Source organism: Lolium perenne, chromosome 7 (assembly GCF_019359855.2).
Source record: "Lolium perenne isolate Kyuss_39 chromosome 7, Kyuss_2.0, whole genome shotgun sequence".
NCBI classification, from domain to species: Eukaryota; Viridiplantae; Streptophyta; class Magnoliopsida; order Poales; family Poaceae; genus Lolium; species Lolium perenne.
In genome coordinates this window covers 241,556,574-241,574,949 of record NC_067250.2, presented here as the reverse complement: position 1 = coordinate 241,574,949, position 18,376 = coordinate 241,556,574, and the positions used below count along the sequence as shown (strand labels likewise).

The window sequence follows — 18,376 nt, the reverse complement described above, 5'->3', positions numbered from 1 at the left end:
GATGATATTCGTTGTGGTGACTTCGTTATCTTAAAACCCGTCGGATCGGTTTCTTGGACATAGTCTCTTGAAGGTGTTAACATTAATAGGAAGTGCGTGCGTTCATATAGGTGAGTGTGTGTACATCTTTTTGAGCGTCCGCGTCTATACCGTCTTTCGCAAAAAACATAAATACTTACTGTCAAAAGTCAACCTATAGTAAGTTTGATTAATATATGATATAGACCAAAATACGATCATATATAATACCACATCACAATTAGTATTTCATCGATCCTCAAAAGGATGTCTAAACTTTGTCTAGATTTATGTGTATCTGCACACTAAAACGTGTGTACATACATGCAAATTTAGACAACATGGAGACATGTTTTTAGAACGGATGGACAAGATCCAATCTAAAATATATTTTCATAGTATATACTTATTAAATACAATAGATGTTTACACTATTATTATTGTATTTAATTAAGATGGGTGAAATGGATGTTATTAACTTTTTTTATTAAAGTTATATTGTACTCTCTCTGTCCTCAAATAATTATACATCTAGTTTCTGTGTTAAATCGAGTATTGTAAAGTTCGACCAATTTTTGGGGAAAAAGTGACAACATTTATAACACCTCTTGAAATCTAGTTTCATATTATGCCAATAAGTTGTAATCAACGTTGCTATATTTTTAAAAGAAAGCTGGTCATAGTATTAAAATTTTACTTTAAACAATAGTTAGAAGTACAATAGTTAGGAAGTACTAGGAATACATCGTACACTCCTAGTGGTTCCACAAGTGATTTGGCATTTTGGCCTACTTCCAATTCCGACCTGTTTAAAAGTTGCAACCATATCTCCTGCCTCCTCAGTCCTCAAACCAAGCTACGCATAATGGCCACAGCTCCAAGCTTCCTATTTGCACTGCTCGCCGTTTGCACTGCCATCTCCACGGCTGCGGCCATGGCTACTGCGCCAACCAACACAACCGGTTTCGTAAGCTGCCTCACCGTCCATATTCCTCCGGGGATCGTCTACACGCAAGCGTCGGATTCCTACCCGTCCGTGCTCGACTTCTCCATCAAGAACCTCCGGTTCGTCACGCCGGCCACCCCGACACCCCTAGTCATCATCAAGGCCACCAACGCCTCCCACGTCCAGGCTGCCGTGCGCTGCGGCGTGGCGCACGGCGTCCGCGTGCTCCCGCGCAGCGGCGGCCATGACTACGAGGGCCTGTCCTACCGCTCCATCGACGCGGCATGCCCTTTCTCCGTCGTCGACCTGGCCGCGCTGCGCGCGATCCGCGTCGACGTCAAGAGGAAGTCGGCGTGGGTAGACTCGGGAGCCACGCTAGGCGAGCTTTACTACGGCATCGCCAACAAGAGCGCGCGCCTCGGGTTCCCCGGCGGTATCGGCCCGACGGTCGGCATCGGCGGCCACTTCAGCGGCGGCGGCTTCGGCCTGATGATGCGGAAGCACGGCCTCGCCGCCGATCACGTCGTCGACGCCGTCGTGGTGGACGCCGAGGGGAGGCTTCTGGACAGGGCCGGCATGGGGGAGGACCACTTCTGGGCCATCCGAGGCGGCGGGGGTGGGAGCTTCGGCATCGTGGTGTCCTGGAAGCTCCAGCTCGTGCGCGTCCCGGCGACCGTCACGGTGTTCACCGTCCACCGGCCACGAAACCGATCTGCCAGCGATCTCCTCACCAAGTGGCAACAGGTAGCACCGGCTCTGCCCCGCGACGTCATCCTCCGAGTGGTGGTGCAGAACCAGGAGGCGCAGTTCGAGTCCCTGTACCTCGGCAGGCGCACCGGCATCGTCGCGACGATGGCCAGGATGTTCCCGGAGCTCGGCGTGACGCGGGAGGACTGCATAGAGATGAGCTGGATCGAGTCCGTCCTCTACTTCGCCTTCTACGGCACGGGCAAGCCGGCGGCGCTGCTCCTGGACAGAGGGACCAAGCCGGACAGGTACTTCAAGGCCAAGTCCGACTTCGTGCACCAGCCCATCCCCAGGCACGCGTGGGAGAGCACGTGGAGCTGGTTCCTCAAGGACGGGGCAGGGCTGCTCATCCTCGACCCCTATGGCGGCAAGATGGGCCGCGTCGCGCCGTCGGCCACGCCGTTCCCGCACCGGCGAGCTCTCTACAACGTCCAGTATTATGGGTTCTGGTGGGACAACGGGACGGAGGCGTCGGAGCAGCACATGGGCTGGATCAGGGGGCTGCATCAGGAGATGGAGCCGTACGTGTCCAAGAACCCCAGAGGCGCCTACGTCAACTACAGGGACCTTGACCTCGGTGTAAACGACGACTACTGCAGCAATGGCGCCGAAAACGGCTACGTGAAGGCTAGAGCTTGGGGCGAGCCATACTTCAAGGCTAACTTTGAGAGGCTGGCCGCCGTGAAAGCCATGGTGGATCCACGTGACTTCTTCAGGAATGAGCAGAGCATTCCTCCTCTTCGATGACGACGAAGTGGCATTAGCCAAAGTTGATGTCCGCATATTCCCAACTTCTATTTAGATCACCCTACTGTCCATGGTCTTCCACTCGCACATCGTCCTGCTCCACTCACGCCACGTCATTTTGTTTTTTTATAAGCTGCACAGTATATTTTCACAATGCTGCTTTTATAACTTTCAAAAGAAAAACAGTATGATACTCCCTCCGATTCAAGGAATAAGGCGCCCTCGTTTTACGTGATTTTGTTTGACCAAAAATTGCTTTAAATATATAAACATTATTTGTATGAAATTAGCAGCATTAAAAAGTACCTTTCAATACGAATCCAACGATACTAATTACATATAATACAATCAAGATTTTGTTGCTCAATTTTTATGGTCAAAGTTCGTCTTAGAATACGCGTGCGTCTTATTTCTTGAAATGGAGGTAGTACAATACAAGCAGAGCTTGAGGTTAGCTCCGAAACAAAAGAGAGAGAAAACAATAGTAAGAGTTACTTAAGAGGACAAGCATTTAGCTAGAAACGAAGCCATCCAGCTAGCCCTCGAGCCCTGATGGGAACGCAATACAGATTGCTGGCTTTGTGCAGCTTGCTCCTTGAACTTTTTCCTGCAACGATAGAGACTGGGAGACTGGCTTTTCAGAACCATGTAAACCCACTTTTTCAAAAGTGTGTTTGTGATGTAAAAATATGTTTCAAAAATCGGAACACAAAATGAATGCAAAGGTGATCTCAAACATGTGCCCTGGACATGAGTTTCGTAACGAAAAAACCTTTTATTTTGTCTCGGCAAAAAAGTGAAATTTTGCAGGGCTCTATAGCAGTATATATGTGACGTATTTTGTATTTTTTAGATTCTGAAATAAAAAATTGATTTCTCCGCGAAAACTTTCTACGCACACATGGAACATGCGTACATACCCCGTTATTTTTATTTCAGAATTTTTTAACATTCGAAAAATGTATTTCCCACCTGGGTCATGTGCATCCAGGTTCAACTGGGACTTTTCTTACAGACCGGGTGCTAAACTCTAGAGGATATTGTCATTTCTGGTAGTCAAAATAGCCCAACCCGTCCGAATAATGATCTCCAGAGAGAAAGGATGAGCAATAGCCTGCTTGAGTCTGACGATGAAGTCCTTGGCTGGAGTAACCCAAATATTAAGATGGCAGTCTCCAAGAAGGGCAAATGTATTGCCGATACATGTCTGCAGATGGGCGCATTGAAAGAACAATTGGTTCCTTGTCTCTAGCAAGTAAGATCCAGACATAACACCAGTTCCATCTGAATGAGCAGCCAGAATAAAACCTTGTGTTTTTTTTTGACATAACATACCGCTTTATTGATCAAATAACATCAATACAAAGAGATTCACGGATGCATTCCGGAACAGAACTAAAAACCTCACTAGAAGGAAAAGAACGACAAAACTGAGCTAAACAATGTGCTGCTCCATTGAGATTTCGCTTCACGTGGACAAAGGAGACCTCCGTGAAGGCACAAAACAATGACTTGATTTCACCGACTAGGATGTCCACCTGAGAGCGATCCAGGGTAGAGGAATGTAGACGTTGGACCAAGGACAAGCAGTCCGTCGCAAAGATTACCTTGTCCAACTCCTTCTCCCTCGCAAGAGACACCGCCCGGAGTAGAGCTAGAGCTTCAGCAAACTCAGGTGACGAAAACCCTTGTAGATGTTGACGACAAGCACCAATGCGCTGGCCATGATGATCACGAATCACCACTCCTGCCCCCATACTTTTGGTGTCTTCAAAAAGAGCTGCATCAGAGTTGATCAAAACCGTACCCGGTGGCGGTGGAGTCCATCTATTCGCCGGAGAACTAGACTCACACCTGTGAACTGGAGAAGGCTTGAACAAATGCTCTCTGATGAGATCAACATAGGCCAAAATCTTACCACATGTCCGTTTTGGGTCAGGCTTGGGGCCGCCATTGCGAGTATCATTCCGAGCCTCCCAAATATGACAAAACCCAACAGCCAACACGGTAGCCTGAATATCACTTGACCGAGAAAGGAAGTCGAAGAGCCAATGTTTATGCGTTAAAAACGCTTTTCTGTCCAGATTAATGGGAACATGCAATTTGACTTCCGTCCAGACCATCCTGGCGAATTGGCAGGTGGGCAAGGAGTGCTCGATCCCCTTCAATCTGTCGCAAAAAACGCACAAACCTGAAGCAGGAACCCGCCTTTTACAGAGTTGAAAACCACTTGGGAGACAATCGTGCGCAAAGCGCCATAAGTGAATCGGCATCTTGCCCGGTGCCTTAGTCTTCCAAATCGATTTCCATTGTTTTTCACTGTCCATCCAGTTAGAACTGATGCCCACGCCAGTCTTGCTCCTTGAATGAATGAACTTTGCAGATCGAGCCATGAAATAAGCAGACCGAACAGTGAAAGTACCATGCCTCGTGTGAGGCCAGCTGACATAATCCACACCAATGCGACGATAGATAGGTATCTGTAAAATTTGTTGCGCCGTCGTTTGGTCAAAAAAAGCTTGTACATTCTCCAGATTCCAAGTCCCCTCCTCCTCATTTATCAGACATTGTACAGTAGCGGAGGCGGGAATAGGCGACACAGACCGAATCACCTTAGGAGGGAAACGAGGTACCCAATTATCTGTCATGATCTTAACAGTTTTACCATCTCCAATGCCCCAACGAACTCCATGATAGAGCAGCTCCCTGCCATGCAAAAGGCTCCTCCAGGTATATGAAGCTGATCTAGGCCTTGGAGCATGCCAAAAATCAGTGTTAGGGAAGTACACTACAAGGAAAAGGCCTATTGCCGGCGCACCAAAAAGGCCTATTGCCGGCGCACTAGAAGCCCGCCGGTGGGAACAGGCCGGTGATAATCGCTTATTGCTGGCGCACCAGTTGGTGCGCCGGTGGTAACTCGCGTTATCCCCGGCGAACCTGTCTTGTTCGCCGGCGGTAGGTTATACAAGAAAACAAAAAAAAAATTCAAATCTAGATCTAGATCTAGATCTAGCTAATCAGTGGTTGTCGTCTCTGCGCCGGTGCAGGATGATGGCGGAAGCTCCCGAGGTCATCGCGTCGGTGTAGGAGGAGGAGGAGTAGGCCGGAGGTGGAGGAGCCCAGAGTAGGTGGGGGAGCCCGGAGTTGATGGAGGTGGCCGGAGTTGGTGGAGGAGGCCGGAGGTGGTGGAGGAGGCTGGACGTGGTGGCGGAGGCCGGACGTGGTGGAGGAGGCCGGAGGTGGTGGAGGAGGCCGGAGGTGTTGGAGGAGGCCGGAGGACGTTGTGGCCGTCGGTGGCCATCGTGGCCGTCGGTGCAGTAAAGGTCGCCGGAGTAGCTCGCCGCAGTAGCTCGATGTAGTAGATGAGGAGGAGGAGGAGGAGGAAAAGAGAAGAAAAATGTGAAAGTGAGGAGCACAGGCAGGTGTGGAGTATATATATACCATAGGTTACAGCCGGCGCACCAAGTAGGGTGGTGCGCCGGGGGTAATTTTTTTCTTTTTTTCTCCCAAATCTTAAATCTGAAAAAAGTCCTGTTTTTGTTTTGAATTTGACGAATCCATTTTTCTCCAAACGGTCGTAGGCCGTTGAATTCGAATAGGAAATTTCGAGTAGACCGATTTTGATATAAAAAAGTTTTTCATCGGAGGTCGTATGCAACCAGAAATCCCGTTTTACCGAAAGATGACGTCATTTTGCATAATATATCGAAATTCATTTTTTCCAATTTTGATGAAAGCTAGATTACATAATACATGGGCAGTTCAAAGGATTTTATTTTTTGAATTTTTTATCATTTTCTTTTATTTTTTTCAAAACTGAAAAGGCTGTCCAGGGGGGGGGGGGGGGGGGGGTAGAGGGAAAATTATGGCTGCCCTTACCGCCGATGCACCATTATGCTCCAGCGCCGGCAATAAGAAACTTACCACCGGCGCGCCAACATGGTGGTGCGCCGGCAGTAAGGGGCTCAATTTTTCCGGCCTGGTCTGGTCCTCTTTGAAATTTATCGCCGGCACATCTTTTTTGCTTGTGCGCCGGCAGTAAGCCTCCATCGCCGGCGCGGCGCTTATTTGGTGCGCCGGCAACATGTTCCACCAGCGCACGTCCAAGGTGGTGCGCCGGCACCACTTGCCTCCACCTATAGGTTTTTTCCTAGTAGTGGTACCTTCCCTTAAGCACACGAGCACATAGCGAGTCAGGCACGGTGAGCAGCCGCCACCCCTGTTTAGCCAACATAGCTTGATTGAAAAGAACCAGATTTCTGAAGCCCATGCCTCCAAGGGCTTTTGGTGTTGACAACCAGGACCAAGACCGCCAATGCATCTTTTTCTTGCCATCTTCAACTCCCCACCATCTATTAGCAATCACCGATTTAATCATATCACAGATACCAACTGGGAGTTCAAAACAGCTCATGACAAAAGTCAGAATGGCTTGGATGGCCGCCTTAAGCCTCATTGCCCGCTCTTGAAAGTGGTCTATCCGATAAGCTATTAATATACTTCCAGATTTTGTCAAAGATGAACTTGAAAGTGGCTGTTGGGGATCGGCCCACATGAGTAGGCATTCCAAGATAGAAATCATTAAGACCTTCGCATTGCACCTCCAACGTTCCTTTCACTAAATTCTTCACTTGTTCAGAGCACTGCTGACCAAAGAAGATAGATGACTTCTCTAGATTGATTTTCTGACCGGAGCCTTCACAATAGAACTTGAGAGTGTCCTTGAGAGCCTCAACACTCCTAATATCACTTCTTGCAAAGAAGATACTGTCATCTGCAAACAGTAAATGGGATATAGGGGGACCGAGTCTACCATTACGAATACCATAGAGCTCACCTCGATCCTCCTGTTTTTGCAGCATACTTGACAACCCCTCCGTGCAAAGAAGAAATAAATAAGGACTTATTAAGTCTCCCTGACGGATCCCTCTAGATGGAACAACCGGATCGGTGAGCTCACCATTAACACGAACAGCGTAGCGCACACAAGTAACACACCGCATCACTGACTGAATCCATATGGGATCAAACCCCAGCTTACTTAAGCAACCATGCAAACAATTCCACTCCACCCTATCATAGGGTTTCATCATATCAATTTTCAGCGCAAAAAAGGGTCTCTTGGAACTCTGATTGCAGATCGTGTGTAAGAATTCATAGGCAATCAACGCATTATCAGTGATCAACCTTCCCGGTACAAAAGCACTTTGGTGTTCAGAAATAATCAAAGGGAGAATCACCTTGTGTTTTTGTGCTGACAACAAGTCTTCCATGGTCAATAAAGAGAAGAGCAAACGATGTGATTATCAATAGCTAATCATGAGCAGTACAAACGCTCATTGGTCATCCCCGTGCGAGCAGGGCAAAACCCTAGATCTCGTCCCTCGCATCTCCTCTTTCCCAACCCCCACACCCCCTCCCCCGCCGGCGCTGGCATGCGCTGCCGGGCAAAGCCCGCGAGGTATCAGCGGCGGTGGGCTGTCCCTTACCTACCGCGATGAGTGATATACGGGGCAGTGACCTCCTTGGCGGTAGTGCGGTTCGGTGGAGGTCGGCATGGCCTGGCGTGGCGGCGGCCAGCGAGCTGCGCTAGGGGCGACCTGTTGCAAGTGGAGGCGGCGACGGGAGGTGGAGCTCGCGGCTGCTGTAACCCATGCAGTGGCAGCAGCAGGGTTCCTCCTCGTGTCGTGTGTGTGTGTCGCTAGGCATGTGTGTGTGGTGCGTGTGTCCTCTGCTCAGGGGGCGGGTTAGCCTGCCTGTGGGTGCTGGTGGTGGCGCGAGTGGCGGCTTCGACGAATCTGGTGGCGGAGATCACGATGTCCCAAGCTGCCGTGAGGCGGAGACAGGGGTCTCTACCATGTACCGAGGTTGTCGGTGTAACATCCCAAAAATTTCAAAACAAACAAAATGAATTTCCCTAGTTCCAAATTTTCGAACCAACAAAAAAACTTTTATTAAATTAAGTTTATACCTAGAGATCTTGTTTAATTCTTGTGCTATTACCATGATTTGCTTGTTTAATTAGTTTTTGAAATACTCTTAAAACCTAAACCTCACACCCCTTTTTACCACCCAAGTTAAAATAAAATAAAAAGAATTTAAATAAGAAAAAGGCATATGTGCCTATGGCTATTTTTGTAAAAACTTTACCCTAGGCCTTTCCACTTTATTTAGAGGATTGGAAAACCTTCATAAACCTTATATAGTACTTCTCAAACCCAATCCAAGTTGAAACAAAAGAAAATAAAAAGAAACTAAAAATGCCATAGAGGCATATGTGAGTAAAATGATGTAAATGGTTGGATCACTCCTCTATACCATTTCAACACTCAGCAACATCAAATGGGACAAGAACAATCAAATTAAAAATCAAATGCAACATATGCATAGAGGCATATGTGACACATAGCTATAATACCCAATTCTTGACCTATGCCTTTATACCTTGACCAAATGGTGTGAAACCATCTCTAAACCTAATCGAACACTAAATTGACCCTCAACCTTGCCCAAGTAAAGCAAGGGGAACAAATTACAAGAATAAGGAAAAATTGACATATCACCTCTTATGTGTTATGGCCATTTTTGCAAATCTTTGAGCTAGACCATTTGGAATGGTTTCAATGGTTTGGAAATGTTTCTAAACTAATAAGAATCACTTTAGAGTCAAGAAAGTCAAATCAAAAAGAGAGAAATCAAATAGGGAGAAAACCCCATTTTCACTCACATACACCTTTAGCCACTTTTGCAAATCTTTAACCAAGGCCACATTTGCTTGTGCCATTGTTTGTAAAACACTTATATATCAATAACACACCCTTTTGAACCAAATAAACCCATTTCAAATCAAAGAAGAATTCAAATTCAACTCACATAAGATAATGGTCACTTTGCCCATTTATATCATCTTCACCACTTTGCACCCCTGGTTTGACTTTTCCTAAACCAACCTTGACCAACTCTCTCCATGTCATCCAAGACCATGTCAAGGTGAACAACTTTGCTGTTGACCACCAGAGCTGACTTTGACCAGGTTGACCAGAATAGATGAGGCAAGTAGAGACTTTAAAACAAATTCTAGATTCCCTGCACCTTGTGAAATTTCACAAACCACCTCCAAAATTCAAACCAAGACCACCAATGTGTGTCAAATATTATTTAGAACACAATCATGCAGCAAAGTGGTCAAAATTACATACAAGAGAAGTCAATGGCTTGAGATAGAGAAGTATACATAGAGTAATGTGGAAGTACAACCACTATGCAACCACTATTCACACCTCACTCTCTCTCTCTCTCCTTGAGCTCATCCATAGTACCACTGGTACCACACAACCACCCTCATGACATCACTTAGCATTGACATCATCCACATGAACCAAGAAAAGCCAAGTACATGACCTATGTCGCACACATTTTGGCATAAATCAAGTGTGCACTCTCTAGTCCTCTCCAATCATGCCCACCATGTCTAGTACCATGTCCTCACACCACTCAACCATGCCAAGCACCAGAGACAAGGATTGAGCATGATCTCATCAAAGGACAAGACAATGCCATGGCCTATGTCACTCACCTTTGCCAAAATCAATTGTGCACAATCTAGCTCTCTCTCATCTTGCCAAACATTTCACACACCTTGGCCTCACCTCAACAAAGCATGCAGCACTCAAAGACCAAGAAGAAAAGGCATACAAGATCTAATGCCAAGCCATGCCATCCCCTTGGTCACCACCACCATGCTCACCATGTCACTCTCTTCACTAGCCTCACACACCTTGTCACATAGGCTTGCCTCTGCACACTGACCCTGCCAGTACCTTGCCCAAGCCAAACGTCAGCCCTACCATGCCATCCATGTGCATGGACACCAACTCGGGCACACCAAAGTCCACGCCCGTCCCCATCAACTGAGACTTTCCCCTGCCCTCTCCTTTCTCACGTGACCTCACCAAGGACCCAGCTACCTCCTAGACATGACCGTTCGGCCCAGAACGCCCTGTAGCCACGCGCCCGGCGACATGGCCACCATGCCGGCCATGCCGCGCCTCCCTCCCCTGGAGCCTTTAAAAGAAGCCCTCCGCGCTGGGATAGCACCACACCACTCAGCAACATCCTCCTCTCCCTCCTAGCACCTCCCTCTCGCCCTCCTCGCAGCTCACCGGAGCAAAAGCTCGCCGGCGGCCACACCCAAAAACCGCCCAAATTTTCATCACCATAGCCCCCGAGCCCTACACCAAAGTTGAAGCCCTCGAAAATACCTTTCCAACGCACCTAACCCCGCCTCAATCCGAGCTCCGAGGTGAGAGATATGGCCCCCGCAAGCTTGCAGCATTGGGAGGAAGACGACGACCCAGCGCCGTCGGATCGTCATCCGACAATCTGCGCGCTCCGCGCGTGCCCGACGTGCATGCGCCATGCACGCCAGGCCCGGGCAGCAGCTGGGCCGGCCCACTTCGTTTCCCGCCCCCGTTTGATTCAAATTTCGTTTAATTCTTTTTCAGTTAAATTGCTCTCAGATGCTTTGCTAGAAATCAAATATCTCCAAATCTACTTGGCCATTTTTAGTGAATTCCATATGGTTGGAAAGCCTGTGAAATTATCTATCCAACCCCATTGGTTTCAAATCAATATCTGTTGTAGAATTAAAGTAGAAAAATAAACAAGACAGGGACTTTTCTGACTTAGAATAATTATTAAAAATCAACTAAAAATGCATTTGAGTTGATTCCAACTCCTATAAATCACATTTCACTTGCACTAATTGTTTCTGCAAAAATATGTCATGCTTACATTTAATGATCATGGCCTAGTTTAATTAAGGGACTATATGGCTATTTCTAGTCAATGATATTGTCCGAAACTATTTAAAAACCACATGTGAGTTTCTCTCTCATTTAAATCTTGTCATGAACATTTCAAAATTAGGTAGAGACTCTGGTCATTTAGGCTCATATGAGTTGTTTGATGATATTAAATCTATACCATGTTAGGATTAAATTATATGAGGTGCTTCACCCCATTTAAATCATTTTCTTAAATGATGAGTATGAAGAGGTTGACTTTGGTCAACCTAGGTCATATATCTTTCATGAAGGAAAATTAAATTGTAATAAGATAATGAGAGGAAATTATTTCTCTAAGGATTTAAAAGTAACACCTTAATTAGTATGAGAGGAAATTATTTTTCTTAAATAAGAAAACAAGTCCACCAACTTAATAAGTAGTGTGTGATGCTAGCTTAAGTTGTGTGACTCATGTGTGCTTAGTCTAGTACTTAAGTTTGGTATGATGATTGTATACCCCGTATTCGTATTTTAGACGCTAGTACCAAGGAGTATCCAGAAGAGGAGGAGGTCTACTTCCAAGGAGAAGAAGACCACTTTGACCAATTCCCCAACCAAGGCAAGATAATACTCTTGCAAGTGCAAAGCTCACCATGAGAAGGCATTACCCCATTTACTTCATGTTCATGATCCTATCTCCCAGTTTTACTTTACAAGCTTTACTTACTTTTGTTTTATCAAAGTACTTTTTGATTTTATGAATTACTTGGTTAGTATTAGATTAGTACAAGAGTATCAAAGTTAGCCTAGAAGCAAAGCAGATTACTTAGCACCCCTCACACTTAGATGCTAGTGCTAAATTAAAATTGACTACTCTAGATGGGAACATGTGTTGGTGAAATGATGATGGTGAAAACCTTGGAATGATGAGTCATTTCCATTGAAAGATTTTGAAGGTGAATATGACATGAATTTTGACTTGGTGAATTTTCCCAAAACTGATGGTTGGGTTCGGATGCGATACCATTCCAATTTTACAAGTACCCCCACAATACCTGAATTTGGGTAAGGCTTAGCTGGAAACTTATGTATTTTAGTATGGGTTCCCTCTGAACAAGCGTCATCGGGGTTATGCCGAGGCTGCCTCCATCGAAAGTGAAATGACGTGAAATGAGGTGAATGTCCGGCCCAAGCCCTGTGCAGTTCCCAGGCTGACTGTTGGTCTTCACTGGGAGGCCAAGCTCATGGGGAGAGGTGCCTATACTAGAGTATGTAAATGAAAGGTTAGGATTGGTAGTTCGCGTACTGCGTACGATAAATCAGGGCCAGTTACCCCTGACGAACTATTGCAATTGTTGTGGCACAAGTGTACAACCTCTGCAGCGTTTAACCTATTCGAATAGCCGCGTCCGCGGTCATGGACAGTTGGAAAGGCCATACTGTTCCGTCATCAGAACTTTTCTAAAAATATGAAGGGTGATTTGTGAATTTGAATTTGAAAGGTGACCTTGACTTTGAATCACAACAGAGTTGTGGGAATGACACTAATGTTCCCACTTGAGTTAGTTAGCACTTGAATAAGTCTTTTCTCAAATACTTGTGAACTAAAATTGGCTTTACGCAAAATAAACTAGAGCTTAGCACCCCTTACTAGAATTGTTAGCACTTACATTAGTATTAGTTTGCGAGTACTTTAAAGTACTCACGGCTGTGTCCCTGGCTATTCAAATGGCCAGACTATGAAGAGGAGCAGAACTATCAAGATGACGACCAGCAGGACGCCTACGACAACTAGGGAATCTTCTGACGTCAGACGTTGGCCTGTGGACTAGAGAGTCCCTTCTATTTACGCTTCCGCTATGAAACTATGAACTTTGTGTCTGTTGATCAATAGATCAACTATTTGTGTAATATTGGATCATGTGATCCCGATTTGTAAGACGACTATGGTATGTAATGAATGATGACTTATGATATTCAACTGTTATGTCTCGCAACAACAATATTCCTGGGATTGCGATGTATGGCATAACAGGCATCTGGACTTAAAAATCCGGGTGTTGACAGTCGGGCACCTCGAGGAAGATGCAGCAGTCGTGGCATGGGGCCTGGTAGTGTGTTGCGTCGGTGATTCAGGTCGCCGTCTTCGCTCTCGTCTGTTCGGAGCTTGTGTAGCTCGGACGCCGCCGGAGCTACCACCTCCAGTTCGGGTAGATGCAGATTTGGGGCTATCAGGTGGTAGGTTCGGCGGGCTGGTTTGGCAGTGGCAAGAAGATGGGCCCATGTGGTCTGGATGGGCGTCTTCGTCGTGGGTTGCTCTTGTAGGGACTGGTAGAAGGGGATGTGCCTGCGTAGTTTAGGGTGATTCGTCGCCTTCGGAACCGGAGCAAGGGCTTCCTTGGTTTCCACCCCTCTCTCCCATGTTGCTCTCACCAACGCCGCATGTGCGACGTCTCGACCCAATCCTCCACTCGGCCCTCAGCCTCCTCCGGTCCAATGAGGAAAAGGTCCCAACTTTCTGGTCTTTTGGTGCTTCTCCGGTGATGTGGTGGTATTACAGTGGGGGCTCCTGAATGGCGATGCTATCCCCACTCGGTTTTTCCCGGTGTGGTTGATGTGGGGTTAAAGCTAATGGCTTGGGTGAAACCCTTGGCCGGTCTATCCGGAGCCAATGATGGTGACGCTCTTGGGCGCCATTACCCTCCTTTGAGGCTTCTTCGCAGAGCCTCCGCGCGGCTTTGCCCCCATCATAGTCGGATGTCTCAAGGTGAAAACCTTGACCCTTGTTTGGTCGACCAACAACGTCGCTTCGGTGTCCCTCCCCTTCTTGAAGGCGTTGCTTCTGATATCTCGTCGTTCGCTTGCATCCTTGATGCATGGTCACCTATGGATGGCGTTTGCACTCGTGTAATTGGTTGGTGGTGATTCCGGTGCTTACTGCCGACAATATTCAACGTGCTTCATTAGCTCGAGACGAAGACACCATGGTGGATGCTTGCTGTAGTCGTGCTCCTGTTTGTTTTTGTGTGTCCTTTTTTCTCTTTGTGATTGCATTGTAAACTAGCATACCCAATGTCGTGTGTGTTTGTAACTTCTAGCCTGTTGAGGGCTTGTTAATTCAAAGTTGGGCCCTTAAGCCTTGTATCAAAACAAAAAGCTGTAGAGATAGGATTGTCCTCATGGCATGCAACTGGATAAATTTAGAATGTGCATCCTCGGACAAAGATAATTTAACGTGTTCCCACAAACGGTCCATAGCAAGAACCCTAGGTTGATCAGGCAGGATGAGGAACAATGGCAGGAGCGGTAGCGATGGCGGGAGGGGTAGCAGCGACGATAGGGGCTGCAGCGGCGGTAGTTCCTAGCATGGGTACTGTTCGGAGAGGAGTCTCGACCATGTCTGCATAGTTCACGAACCGTAGGGTGATGCGCTTAAGGTTCGATGTCGCATAAGTAGATTCGGAATATGAGATGGAGACCGAAGTTTGTTTGGAGTCTCGGATGGGATCCAGGACATCACGAGGAGATCCGGAATGGACCGGAGAATAAGACTCATATAAGGCAAGTTGATTTCTAGGTTTCAGAAAAGTTCGGGATGTTTCCGGTGGATAACCGGGAAGGTTCTAGAAGGTTCCGGGGGTCCACCATCAGGCCCACGACCTAGGGGGGCTAACATGGGCCGAGGGGTGCATCCTAGCCCTAATGGGCCAGGGGCACATGCCCCTCAAGGCCCAAGTCGGCCAGCCCACTAGGGTGCCCCAAAACCCTAAAGGGGATCAACTTGGGGGGGGGGGGGGGGAAGAAAACTCCCCCCCTCTTGGCCGCCGGCCCTAGATCTGTTTGGGCCGTGGGGGGCCACCCCAAACCGACCTCCCCCCCTATATGAAGAGGGGAGGGGCAGGGGCGCACACCCTTGAAACCCTAGCCCTGGCGCCCCTCCCCTCTCCTTCACTACACATCTGCTTCAGCTTGGCGAAGCTCTGTAGATTTTCTCCTCCACCACCACCACCACACCGTCGTGCTGCTGCGATTCCGAGGGGATGTACCACACCTCCGCTGCCCTCTGGAACGGGGAGAGGACGGGCTTCATCGACACCGTACGCACGACCGAGTACGGTAGTGCTCCGGATTGCAGCACGGGACGATCGACTACATCAACAACGAGATCTAATCTTGTAGGCTTTGGAATCTTCGAGGGTTAGTCTCATGCTCTTCTTGTTGCTTCGATCTTGCTTCTTCCTAGATTTTGTTCATGTTCACGGTAGAATTTTTTTGTTTTCCTTGCCCGGCCACACCTTTTGCGGCGTCGGAGTGAGGGATTGAGGACGAGGAGGGGGGCCAAGCGGCGGAGAGGTTGCCCAGGGGCAGCGCGCCGCCTCCCGGGGATTAGGGTTGGGGAGGGGTTGGATACATGCATAGCTAGATCGAGGTTATCTCTGAAACAAAAGATACAAAACAAGAATGACAACTGCATAAGCGAAGAAGCAGAGAGCTAGAAAACTATACAAACGAAGCCATCCAGGGCTTGAGCCCTCCATACATATGCTTTCATGTTGGCTTATTTGTGCAGCAACAAGGACATTTCCATGTTGAATGTACTAGATGGACCTCGCGCGTCTTGCCGCGCCGTTTTTTTTCCACTCTTCTGTTTTTTTCCTTCGTTATTTATTTTCAACAATTTTATTTAATGAGCTGCAATAGCATGTCCCGCTGACAACTGAATCCACCTGCAGCAGATCAACCTTACTCACTCCTTGAATGACTTTTATACAATCTGGATGCTCACCGCAAAGAAAAGTGAGCAACAACAAAGAAAAGGAAGCAACCATACTCAATCCCTAGAAAATTATCACAATTATACTTCATCAAATGACAGTACATTTCAACAATGATTTAAACTTTCTTGTATAGCTTTTCGAGGCATCGCTCCACTATGTCAAATATTCAAAATTTTGCTGAATATGGCAACATTCACAAGATTTAGTTTATTGATCTTCACAATCGCATTGGTTTACACTTCCAAGAAGAGATTTATGCACAATAAGAACCAAATTGCTTTGACCTATTGTGTCTACAATCTAGATTAATCTGACCAATATGTCATTGTGTATACTAGCAGTGTACTGAATTAAAGTTTTAAGGCATACATGGTCTAGTGCAAGAATGATAAAAGACACATTACACTTGTATGTCTGTACCCAACAGATATTTGCTACATAAAAAAAAATATTACAGAAGAATGGCGTGATAAGTATAAATGGATCATCCATCCTTTCTTAAATGTGGGATGGTCACACCTACATTTATGAGTGGAAGAGCAGAATCATCGTATGTTGATGCTCAGGACTTCAGGTTTCTCTCGCATACAACACAAGATTTGTTACCGTCAATTACTTAAAGTATAGTGAATAACTTTAACTATTCACTGAGAATAAACATGATTGTTGAGAAACCATTACTCAACAAGATAGAAATCTAATACCGAAAGAAAATTATTATTTTGAAAGATTAACATATTGTAATCAGTGCCTAACATGAGGTCAGTTAGCATTAACTAAAATAAGAGGCCAGTTAACCACGAGAACACAAGTCTATCTTAAAGCATGCATGACCAAACTGGTGGCTTCTGGTTTGTTCTTTTCCTTTCACTTACAATGAATCTTGAAATATCATCATCACAGGAGATCTACACTGAAACAACAGAAATTTGTGCCGAATACCAGCAAAATTATAGCTTCACGCAACCGGACTCATGTGCAAGCCCCTATAGTTTAGAAGAGTCACCTCCTACTTATAGAATACAAACATAAAATAATATTAATAAATTTCATGTTCAAAATCTAAGATATGATTTTATAGATAGAAATCACACTGACTAATTTGACGCATATTCCATGAGAAAAAAATAGATTAGATTCACAATGAACACTTTGGGGGCAATTCACAAGCACCTCACAGGATCGTCATATTCGAATTTATCTTACCTGCACATAGCACTTCCGAAAAACTGAACTCATACTAATTACGTCACAGAAAATTTGGGTGAACAAAGTAATACTTATGGCACAACTAACTTGGTGGTGGAATAGCGTAGGCAATTGAACATTTTTATGGCGCATAAGATTCTCAAGCAAATAAATATGATCTTACATTATTTTGTTAAGCACACCAGAACCAAAGCTACTGGGCATATTTGGTTCCATAACAGGATCCCCAGATGGTTTTGTGAACATCACTTTTCCTAGATTCTGTACAATTTCTGCGAGAAGGATTCAATCAATATGAGTAACCAAATCGTTATATCTTTCCCATGACAGCACCAAGCAAGTTAGTCCTTCTCCATTGTTTGATGCCATCAGAAGGATGTGTCATGGCATATAGATTAAGGAATTTCTACATGGATAACATGACACTAAAAGTGAGATGGTAATATACTATCCTTAATACATAAGTTGTTTAATTGCCATGTTTGATCTAATTTTTTTAAGGCGTGGATATAGAAAATACTCTAGACTGAATTATGTTTCTTCCTGAATTTATTTCTGTTTATTTTCTCAGATTGCGAATTTGTTCAATAGGATTTGAGAAGTTCAAAATAAGTTTCTAGGCCAACATTATGTTAAGCTGCCGCCTAGGACTAAGAGGTGATGATACAAATGCTAAAAACAAAACAAAAAATGTATGTAACAAAAGCCTACCCAAATTATCATCACGGTAGCCTACATTTAAAAATGATACCATATGAGATGATTAACAGCACATAACCAACTTGATAGACCAAAAAAAGAGATTTTTTGATGGATAAAATCTGTAGCTAACATCACGTGACAAACCAGAAGAGAACTCGGCGGACCATGTATATTTTTGCGATCATAATTATTAATGTATGCTGGAAAGGCATCTGAACATTTTTAAATTTAGTTCAAATCTAGCCCAACCTTTGTAGTGGTACCATACCATGAAAATTCTAAAGAGAGCCTTTGCTCGCTTAGTCATATGATTGTGTCGTCCCATAAATGCATCATGTGTTAACCTATGTATAATAGACATATATCTACTCAAATACAAAAAGGATGTACATGAAGCTGAATGAACTGTATCTCTGACATCAAACACTAACCAAAGTTGAAGC

General features: G+C 45.7%; 1 protein-coding gene across 1 annotated transcript; it reads left to right on the top strand.

Annotated features, from left to right (window-relative positions):
• Positions 1–883: 883 nt before the first annotated feature.
• Positions 884–2,458, top strand: LOC127312203 (berberine bridge enzyme-like Cyn d 4). The gene has a single exon (XM_051342676.2). It carries the CDS (start codon positions 884–886, stop codon positions 2,456–2,458), a length of 1,575 nt encoding a protein of 524 aa, XP_051198636.2.
• The last annotated feature ends 15,918 nt before the right edge of the window (positions 2,459–18,376 follow it).